Here is an 11,306-nt window from a genome sequence, read left to right as displayed (position 1 = left end):
AGGCTTTCAATTTGCACCAAAGTGTTTCCTAAATTCTACCACACCCGTATATGCAGGAAGTGAGCGCGAGGGCCTCAGTGCGCCTGTCGAAAGGAGAGGGCTGCTTCCAAATAATAAAGCGCATTTCACTCATAATATTCTCAGCAAGGGTTAATTATGTCACAATTAATTTTCCCTGGGTCATGCGAAATCGCAGGAACTTGAAAAACGTGATTAAGTTTACATTGTGGTGTTCATCGGGTTGGAAGGATGGGTGTTGATATTGGAGCGCAAAGTTAACACCAATGGAAGATTGACAAGAAAAGGTCAAAGCCCCATATACGTTTATCTGGTTTTACAATACAATATGCTAATGTACAATTTTCTTTTATATGTTTTATGTTTCTGTGTGTGTGTGTGTGTGTGTGTGTGTGTGTGCGTGGTTAAGGCTAAGACCCTGGTCCCTGGTACTGTCTATATATTCGTTTTATCCTTTAACCCAGGTGACGTTTTCCGCTTTGCCCACAAGATGGCGTGGTCTGTGCTGAGAAGCTGCTATGGGGATGGTGGTCAGCAGCGGCCAGCCAGCCATATTCTGGGACTTGTTCAGGCACTGGTAGAACAATAACTGTGAAACACGACATGACAAACAGATGTCCGTTCTGTTCAGAAAAAAAAGGTTCATTCAAAAAATGGAACGTCAGTTCATTGAAGACAAATTCAATTTCTGCGGCTGTAATAAACATGCAAAATCCAGAAAGTAATTTTCATATTATGCAAGAGTTTCATATTTACTTTCTGAGTGAGATTCTTTTCAAATCACTTTATTTGTTCCCAAAATACCATTTTTTACACGTGACTGTGAATACAGAATAAAAGAACACCGTGATTTTTTGTAAATGTTAGTTTCAGCCTGTTGTTTTTATATTACGTATAATAAAGAACGTACTAAAATATTCACGTGACTTTCGTTGGATTGCAGGAGACGTGAAAATGTTTTTTTTCGACTCTTCGCAAAATGCATGGGAATATCAGCAAATTTCTATTATTTTCCGCTTTTTAGGATATTTCTTTTATTGCAGGCACGCAGTCACGTATTCCGGTCCTGTTTCCAATCCGAAGACATGCGCGGCAGATTTGGGAAATCGTCTGCAGATTTTCGTTCTCGCCCGGTACACCGTGGCCCACCCACGCGAAAACGTCACGGCCTCCACCCGCGGGTACCGACGCGATTACCGGCAGGAAATGGGATCCCGGACGAAGGATCCCTCATTAAAAACAAACAACCCCCCCCCAAAAAAAAAAAAAAATGATGAAAATAATAACAGGCTCCCCGCTTTTATCTTCCGGGGGGAATAAAACGCTTCCATCCACGCGTGGACAATTCAATTACACGGCGCGTTTTCACGAGAAGCGCAGTCTGTACTCCCGAGAGCACTCTCCCCACCTTCGTGGGTCCGCGGCGCAAATTAGGTTTGTGGAAGGTTACGCAAAGGTTATATGCGAAACGTTGCGCAAACGTCCCAGGTGTCGTTCTCGGCTTTTCGATCCGACCAAGAGCTGAAGTCCATTTAAATGCACGATATGAGAAAAATAAATTGTTGACCTTAATAATATTTCCTACGCAGTGGAAATATGAATAAAGTTATAATAAATGATCACGTTCTTTACCCCCGCTGTTTAATAGGCGCTGACCCGGGGGAGAGGGGGGTCACCTCTGATTGGAGAGGAGGATCCCGCTCCCGACGGGGCCACGTGACCGGCGGCTCCTCCAGATGAGGAGGAGGCGCGGAGCTGCTGCAGATGCTGGACACCGAGACAGGATCTGCTTCAGCGTTTTTTTTAACTCTACCTTGGTTCGGGGGAGGGTTCCGTCTGATCATCATCATCGTCGTCGTCGTCGTCGTTATCATTAATATTACTTTGTGAATGAAATAGTCTCGACCCTCCCACCTGTCGGAGCAGGTGGCCATGACCCTGGACGCGGACTCCATGGACGACTTTGTCATCGACGTGGTCGGGGAGGGCGGGAAGGAGACCGGGGAGGACGAAGCCCCGCCGGCGGCGGCGTCCGGGAGCGGCGCGAAGCCGCCGCTGGTGAAGCCCCCGTACTCCTACATCGCCCTGATCACCATGGCCATCCTGCAGAGCCCCAAGAAGCGGCTGACCCTCAGCGAGATCTGCGACTTCATCAGCGCCCGCTTCGCCTACTATCGCGAGAAGTTCCCGGCGTGGCAGAACTCCATCCGCCACAACCTGTCCCTCAACGACTGCTTCGTCAAGATGCCCCGCGAACCGGGCAACCCCGGCAAGGGCAACTACTGGACCATGGACCCCAACTCGTCCGACATGTTCGAGAACGGCAGCTTCCTGCGGCGGAGGAAGCGCTTCAAGCGGCAGCACTTCGCGCACCTCCCGCCCGGCGGGTACCGCTTCGGCTCGGCGTACTTTCGGGTGCCCAGCCTGGAGGCGTATCCCGTGAGCCTCCATCACCACCAGCACCACCCGCACCACCCCGTCCTGCCGGCCCTGTCCACGCTCATCTCGCCCGGGATGGAGCCCGGGTACCCGCTGCTGCTCCCGCACTTCCTCAGCCTGCAGAGCCTGCGGCGCGCCTCGGACGTCGCGGACAAAGACTTCTTCTAAGGCTTCACGTTTAAGCCCACGCTGTCTCCCGCGTAGTGACGAAATTCTCAGGTATCCACGGTCACGTTAAAAAAAAAAAAAAAAAAAACGAACTTCAAATGGTGGTCAGAGGCAGAGTGGGAAAAGTTCACCCGTTACACATGAATTAGAAAGAAAATCACCGTTTTTGTTTGTATGACTGGTTTATTCCGGTCGTTTATTCCGGTCGCCATGAATTATCTTGACCCAAAAATACAGATTTTATTTTTTAAAAATGTATTAGGTTTGGAATACATTTTTTGATGGGGATAACTGGGCCCCTGTGACGGAGGTCAATAGCAGTAAAATAACGGTGGTTTAATGGCTGATCAATTAAGACAATTTGCACGTCTGGAGTGCAATTGGATTAACGCGATTATTGAAAAAAAAAAATCCCACGCGTGGCGCGTTGAATTAAAAAAATAAAATAAAAATAAAATAAAAAAAAACACAACACATGCAAAATGAGATCGACGGAAGGAAAGTATTTTTTTGTTCAGCTTTCAGCTGTGCGGGGTGGAGTTCAGATTGTGCGCCGATGGACCACACACAGGCCGGGCGCGCGCGTTTGGCGTGTCGGCGCGCGCGCCCGCGCCCTCTCTCTCTCTCCGTCTCTCTCTCCGTCTCTCTCTCCGTCTCTCTCTCTCTCCCTGAGCGAACGGTTTCTGATCTCACACTTGACATCTGCCTTTCATTTAGAAAACAATTGCGTGGAGGAAACTGTACTTTGTCGGTTCTTTTTTAAAGGCAAGGATTTTAAAATGTATTGATTTTTGATCTTTTTTTTTTTTTAATAAGAGAATTTATTAATTAATTACATTTCTATATAAGCTTTTTTTTTCCAGCAACCTTTATGCCACGCGAGAAAATTTTGTCAGCAGGGATGTGCAAATAAGCGAATTTAATTAGGGGTAAATATTCGATTACAAATATACTGTTTGAAAATAATTGAAAAAAATACAGCACCGGCCTACGAACCTACAATTTTTTTTTCAAACCAAATACACGATACGCCGTTTTTCACAAATATGTTGCAAGAAAACATCACTATTAATTAAAACAAACGTAATTGACTGTTTTCAATATTCCACGGTGTGTACTTACAGTTGACTCAGCTGCTGTTCAACAAGACATATCACATGTGGCTTTCATGCACTGACCTTCACTTGGCATGCTTGAAAAGGTGCTGGGAGGGTTTGGACAAATCGCTGGAAAGGATGCAGTGAATTATTTTGATGCGACTCGTATGTGGCTTCCATCTGTTTGCATCTGTTTTCCTCGAATAAAATTCTGAAAGAGCAGCGTTATCTTCCTTATTTTTCCCACACACCATCTAGCTGCCCTATAGTAAAGCTGTTAACGTGAGACAGGCATAACAGTACTGATTAATAACAGTGTTATAAAGAAAATGGAGAAACAGTACATTGTTTTATATTTTTATCCAGGGGTGGGTCCAAACTTCAGGCCAATATCGTCTGATATGTGAAAAGTAGAATTTGTGATTCTCTGTTATTCAGATTCCAGGGATGAATACACTCTCTCACACACACACACACGTTCTTCTACACAAAATTTGTCTCACATGTAATTTTCTCTTATTTAACCATTTGATTGATGGCCTCTAGTGACGGATAACCATAATTTATGAATGGGTTGGCAGGTATGACGTGTGTATGGAATTCCAGAATATTTGGCCAAGCATATAGGCTGGAATTAATGAGAGCTTTGGTAATTGGAACTAGCCGCTACGCCAACGAGGCTTATAGCGGGACTGTTGATCATTATACCAAAAACCTGCACGGCAGATCAGCCTCCCGTGCGACTTTAACTCGACATGGTCTTCACCGAAGTGCTCCACAAAAGGCCGGAAAACCTCTAGGTTTTATTAGATCTTTTTTTACCTGTTAGAAGCAATATTAGTTCAATTGTGGAAAAGTTCTGGATTCCGACTCATTTCATTCCTGGTTGCTGGTTTCAGCCTTTTATATTAAAAACAGGGCCGGCGATATAACCGAACAATTTAATTGATCTGTTTTGCGCGAAACAGCAGCTGTGGCATCAACATTTTATGAAATCCATTTAAAAGTTCCAGGACTGTTTATAATGTCCTGAGACTGGATGTTGTCCGAACACAGACGTACAAAGACGTACCCAGACTTGAGGAATAAAAAAAGAGGGTCAGTCGAGATCACAGCTACCGCTGTATCACTCCGCTGCCTTCATCATCAGCACTAATTTCACTTGGGCTCCATCTTGCCACACATGCCTTTTCACTCTCGCCTCACTGGTGTGCGTTTTTTTCCAAAGATGTGGTTTCCATATCGTCGAGGCCGAGACGGATTACTTGTTAATATTAGTCATTTGTCACTCAGCGATAATAATCGCCACAGGACCGAGACGCAAAATTGAATACGTCACCGTCCAGCTCTCTAGCCCGTGCATCTAAACAGCACCCTGAGCCTGATGAAAGGGTATTTATGTGACACGTCTGGGCCGGCCATGCCTTGTGTTTCTGTTTAGTTCATATGGTTCAGCGGTTAATGCCTCTCGTTTCCGTGACGCGCGGCACACTCCCTCGGACCTCCTGCACCTGACGGCCTGGCCAAGCGCAGCAACCCGGCGGAATGGTTCCTCGGCACTCCCCACCTCCCTGGATTTTCAGCGGCGGGGCGTGGATGCCCGGTCACCGCAGAGGGCACGGGGCGCCCTGCGGTACACTGGCAAAACAGCAATAACCCCGGGTACGGGAGCAAGGTCAGGACGGCGGCTCAAAACAACCTGGAGCCGAAAAGGACTTGTAATTGAACTCAATGGCGTTCAAATTACGGTGCCTGTTTGCATCCTTAGACGCGCTTAACCAACGCAGCGCGACCAATGACAGGCTGATATACTATGGGAGGGATGCGTAATGAGAGGGAGAGCAGGCGAAGCCTGTGGCACGCGATGTTGGACCTCACAGGGATTTCGCCGAGGCCTGTGCTGATTGCGAACAAAGTTCTCGCCTCGCTAGTGATGGTTCTGCTCCGGCACCGAAAAAGCGTAGCGAGAGAGTTGATGTTATCGGTCCTCGTTTTTTTTTATTCCTTCCCCATGACAGGCCTTTTTTTTCTATATACCCCTGCCCATCCACCTCCCTGTACATTTCACAGTTATTTGATTATAAATCTCGTTTTTTTTTTTTCCCCCTCTCCCCTTCCTCCGCGACTGCGGCACACTTCATCAAGCCGGGGTGCAGTAAAAGCGGGGAAGACCAGGTCTGCCGCTCTCCCTTCGCTCTCGTGCCCAAGAATTTATGTGCGGGGTCTGGGCTGCTGGAGCGGTGCGCGGCTGTGTGTTTTCGGAAAAGGGACCCAAAAAAGCTCCCTCGCCAGTTCATGACAGTGACATATAACAGGAAAACCACCCAGAAGGGGAATGAGCTCACACCTCAGCTACGCTCCTTGTGAAGGGGGGGGGGGGGGGGGGGGGGGGGGGGGGGGGTGAGAGGAATATGGGGCTGGGTATGGAGGGCAGAGAGAGAGAGACAGAGAGAAAGAAGAGTGGCACCGAAGAAAAAAAAAAAAAGATTTTCTGATTGTTCCTAACGTTGAGCTTCCTAAAAAGCATTAAATTCTCTGAAAAAAAGGCTATCCCTGTTTCTCCTCAAAATGTGGAAGGTTCTCTTTTTACGTTGAATCAAGCGCCATAGAACAACCAACAATTATAGTGAAGTGGCGTTATGGATTCAATCAGCTCTATTAAAACATCTGCGAGGCAACAAAGCATTCTCTCGACCTTTTTACGCATGCATGATGTATACCAAAGGGCTGGCATGTGGCTGTGACCCACAAGAACCCCCTCCTTCAGCCCCCTGCTGATCTCCCCCAGCTGCCTTCCTCATGCCTACTTGTGGTGCCCGCAGTCTGGTCCTCGGCGATGTTGAAGGCTGGCGCCTTTGAGTGATGGAGCGAATGTTGGTGGGCAATGGCAAGTGCATGTGCCAGGCCTGGTTAGAACACCAGGGTCTTCCATCTTGGGCTAAAATACCACAGTAAGACATTTCAGTGTCCGAGGCAAAGGAGCCAAAAAGGAAGGGATGACGTAACATCAAAACTGCACGTGTAACCACTGTTTGAGTCAGACAAAGAGCGAAAAAAGAAATAAAGAAGCTGGTGTCACTTAATCAAAAAAGGAAGCAGGAAGTTCAATTAAGCATCTGGGCCATGTATGCTGAAGTCAGGTCAGGTTTGACCCCTGAACTTCTGTGATTATGACTGTGGTGGGCCTAATGAAACTAGCTCCGTGTTCAGACGGCCTGACCACACCAGGGCTCTCTCGCGGTTCAATCTAAACATGGCTGGAGGGTTTTGCTTTTACCCTTGGGCATCGCTATGGCAACTCTGCACGGGCTGGAAATGGATTGGTAGACACATAGCGAGAAAAGACTTGGATCTTTGTTCACTTGTTCCTTTCTCCCCCTTTCCTAATATAATAAACCCTCTGAAGCGCATTTGGTTTTCCTTCTGCTTGCTGTAATGTCTACAGTGGCATTTAACAACTTGGACCTGAATTTTAAAGGGGGAATTGGAAATAGAAGAACTGGTCCAATCAGCAGGGATTTGAGGATGCTATCCAAACCCCACAATTTGTGTTAAGGGGGGCAGAAAACTTAATACAGAACTCAAAGCGGAGAGCTTCAGGATCTAAATCGAGAACAAGCCCAGTCGTCAAGAGAGATCTTCTTAATTTAAGACCCCACTTATACACAAAAGTCTTCTTCTCAATGTTTAGAAGCCCCTGCATCTGTTAGTTGGTCCGTCACTGACAAGGGGGCTTAAAAGCATTGCAGCAAGTGTGTAAACAGTGTAGCTCCTGTACCAGAGCCAGTGCCTTCATGCAGTGCATGGACGAAACCCTACACCCGCCTCTAAATGAATGGATTACAGTGAGGACCAGGCGCTGATTGTGGAAGTATCGCCCCGCCACCCAAACTGTCAGGCCGTCGGGCTGCCTGCTCGTCTCGTGTTGCCTGCCTTGGTGGTCCCTGTTGTAAGCTATATTTTCCCCCGGTCCTTTCGCTTACCCAATTTTTTTTATAGCAAACATAAAATTGTTCCTAATTCGCTGTTGCTGGAGGGGGGTAATTTGCGGATTTTGGCAGAGTGTTGCAAGACCCAAATTTGAAAAAGCTGCTGTTAGAGAAGTCGTTTTTTTTTCTCATTTTTTTCTTTGAAACCACAATATGAAGTGCAGTGAAAGAACTAAATCCAATCACACCTTTAAAGACGAAAAGAATTCGGGCAGCTGGTACCTTTTTTACCTCTTGTACAGTGCTGGGTAGCACACCCGGAAATGACTGATTATTCAATGCTTTCAAATTAAGGTGAAAAGTAACCCCCAGTCACAACAGCCGAAATGATCCTCTGCTCTGATTTCATATAAAATATTGTGACATAGATGAACACACTTGGCCATATCAGCAACCATAAACCTCCACAGCAATTAGCCTTTGATGTGAAAATGCACTCTGTCACGGCTTACAAAGGCAGAATTTGAACCATTTGGTGTGAGTCAGTGCTGGGAACTGTGCGCTTGTGCGTGGGGGTGTGTGAATGAGCTGGAATGAAGGAGAGACGAGATCTGGATGAGTATTTACAGGCAAACCGGGGTTTATGGACCCCGTTGTGTCATGGCTCTGCTGCAGACCTCTTTTCTAGCTCTGATGAACGGGGTTTCTCACCTCCCCCCAGGTCTCTCCTTCACTTTCACTTCTTCACCCGCCCTTTCACCCTCCCGCTCAGTCACTCTCTTTAGGGATTCCCAGACTTTGTTTGAAAAACCAGGATGGTTTTCCACTTGCACAACAGTGCGTCATTACCTTGAGTGTTTAAACACTTAAGAAACAGTTTAGAGTTCGAGAGAGGAGAAGGAGAAAAAAAAATGGACGAGGCGCAGTGCAGAGCTGTCCATTAGCCCTTGCATCACTCAAGGGGAGCGTAAAAGCTGCCCGCTAAGCAAAATGAAGTCAATGAATAAACGGGGGCTTGTCAGATGTCTGGAAGTAGTTGAGAGGAGTGGGACAACAGAAGAGCGCGGCGTGTTGACGTTAGCAGCGCCAAAGTTGGGAGGGCATCTATGCACAGCACCCAAAGCATTACCAGTTGTTGTGCGCCATTAAAGTCGTGATAGAGGACCTGCTGCCAGATAGGCCAAATCTGGACCAGTGTTTGGATGTCAAGTGGCCGTTCTGTTGAATGACACAAGGCAGTTGTACCCATCGCATGAATACTGCACGTTCATTTCAGATTAGCTGGGATATTAGCGCCTCCCGTGTTCATTCTGTAGGTTCTCCGACGTCTGGGGGAGCTGGAAGTGGATCTTCATGTTGCAATGATTGATGGGGGGTCTGCAGGTGTGGTGGGTTTTAATGCGCTTATCACGACCACCAATCAAACAAGCATCCTCGAGTGTGACAGAGATGGATGGAGGAGAAGCATTCCACACATTCACCAAGAGCTTCTGAGTTTGGTGCTTGGACCACAACGCTCACTGACCAACTTCATGTTGTCCAGGTTCAGCGGGGAGATCAGTATCTCAGCGCTCTCCTTATCTGTTGTTGTGTCCAGCTGTGATTATATCACAGTTTTGGCCACCCATTTGTGAGGTCAATGTTATAGTATAGATTTTCTTCAATGACAAAGCAGTCCTTTTATTAAAAATGGACCACCTGAGCTAAACAACATGCTCTTGACAGAGCCTGAAAGAAGATGAAGTGAAAGTGTAGTGATTGTCACCGTGATACACTGCAGCACAGCACACGGTGCACACAACGAAAAGTGTCCTCTGCTTTAACAATCACCCTTGGTGAGCAGAAAGCAGCCATGACAGGTGCCCGGGGAGCAGTGTGTGGGGACGGTGCTTTGCTCAGTGCCACCTTGGCCGATGGGGACTCGAAACGGCAACCTTCTGATTGCGGGGCCACTTCCTTAACCGCTTGGCCACCACTGCCCCACCACTGAAAGGTGTAGCGTTAAAATTACATTAATTACATGTATTTGCACTTTAAAACGCACATCTTACCATCAACTATTGCCTTGCGCCACGTTTCTACGTAAAAAAAAATCTGAAATTCCCACTTGTAGTTTGCCTGTTCAAGTGATCGGTACTGGAATTTCCGATCTTCAAATAGCACTTGCACGCGGCAATGATATCACAAACCAATTACCATTAAACTGGTCATCCTGTTCACAACGTTCTGCTTCTTTTATCGTCCAGGTTGTTCTATAGCTGCCAAAAAAATGTAGCAGTTAACAGGCTACCATGAGATTTAATAGACAGAAAAATGCAGTATTATCTCAAATTTGACAAGTTCTTTTTCAGTTGCTGTCCTACCTCTCCTTCCCTCTGGGGGAGTCAGAGCACATGGCTGAGCCATGCTAGCCTCAATTCCCCTGAAGGCAATGGAGTCTTGGCTCCTGTCACAACCGTAACTTCTGTCCAAGAGCGCCGGTGGAAAATAAAGACGTCGGAATTAAATTTCGGGGGGCAGGTGTCAAGAGCGGGGGATGCAAACGTTTAAAAAAAAACACGCGAAGAGGGATGAACTATTACCTCGTGTTCGTATCCATGTGTCCATGTCCAAGTGTGTTTTCACTGCTGATGCCACCTCGGAGGATTTATTTGAACAGATGTGACCCCGTCGGCCAGCGAGAAATGGCGGAATTAATGAGACCGCAGGAGCCACGTGTAACGACAGCGGATCTTGACAACTCGGTTAATTGATTGTCGTGTTTCTCTGTAAACCTCAATTTTCCAATTTCAAGACTTAAAACTAATCCACGGGGTTTGTTGTTTTAGTAGTGAAATTCACGTTTCAGTTTAAATAGCAACGCAATCATTTATGGATGACCTAGAAAAAAATTTAATAAAAAAAAAGACTCGCTTAATAAGATGAAATATTCACCATTCATTTAAACGCAGCTTCATACATAAATTAATAAAACCAATTACAGTTTTAAATGCATCTGAATTAATATTAAATAACTTAATATTCCTTACTTAGCTACATGTTATGCAGAACACAAAGTCAATAGTGTACGCGTGTGTTGTTTTATTAATAATGCAATTTAGCTGTTTCCGTAGTAACTTCCAATTTCCATAGAAAATTAGAAAATTATGGTCGGGGAAAGCAGGTCAGCGCTGACACGGGCAGCAAAAAGCCCAGATTTACGTGTCGCGGGGAGGAGAAGGGAGGTAGAGGAGAGACAACCCTGTTCAGATAGAAGCGGAGAGAAGCCACGCTAATTTATACCCCGTTAATTGGAACCAGTGTGGCCGGCCTGCACCTGAACCGCATTCCCGAGCACGGGGAGATGGGAGATCGAGGGGCGAGGCGGCGTGGGAGGGTGATGAGGCACGGGGGGGTGCGTGAGGGTCACTGTCAATGGTGCCTTTGTTGCTCGGACAGGTCGCTTTCTCCGCGCCGCAGATGGAAGGAGCGGCGAGGGTCGGAAATGATCGGTGACGGCCCCAGAAGCCCCTCGTTTGAAGAGGGACCACCCTGTCTGAACTCGACTGTTCCAATCAGTAGGGGAGGGGGGAAATTAATAAATAAAACATCTCCAAGTCTTTTAAAAAACCCAGCAGCGCTCCATTGCCGCCAAGATTGGCTGCGTTCTCACTTT

At 46.8% G+C, this 11,306-nt stretch overlaps 1 protein-coding gene across 1 annotated transcript; it reads left to right on the top strand.

The window, feature by feature from the left end:
- Positions 1-1,796: 1,796 nt before the first annotated feature.
- Positions 1,797-2,713, top strand: foxd7 (forkhead box D7). Its single transcript, XM_028987247.1, has one exon. The coding sequence runs from the start codon at positions 1,951-1,953 to the stop codon at positions 2,623-2,625; it is 675 nt and encodes a 224-aa protein (XP_028843080.1). The 5' UTR covers positions 1,797-1,950; the 3' UTR covers positions 2,626-2,713.
- The last annotated feature ends 8,593 nt before the right edge of the window (positions 2,714-11,306 follow it).

This window comes from Denticeps clupeoides, chromosome 7 (assembly GCF_900700375.1).
Source record: "Denticeps clupeoides chromosome 7, fDenClu1.1, whole genome shotgun sequence".
NCBI classification, from domain to species: Eukaryota; Metazoa; Chordata; class Actinopteri; order Clupeiformes; family Denticipitidae; genus Denticeps; species Denticeps clupeoides.
Note: the sequence above shows the minus strand (reverse complement) of the source record. Positions and strands in the feature narration are given on the sequence as shown.

Excerpts from the sequence above, each read along its gene's own strand:
- foxd7 (XM_028987247.1), top strand. The coding sequence starts at position 1,951 with ATGACCCTGGACGCGGACTCCATGGACGACTTTGTCATCGACGTGGTC.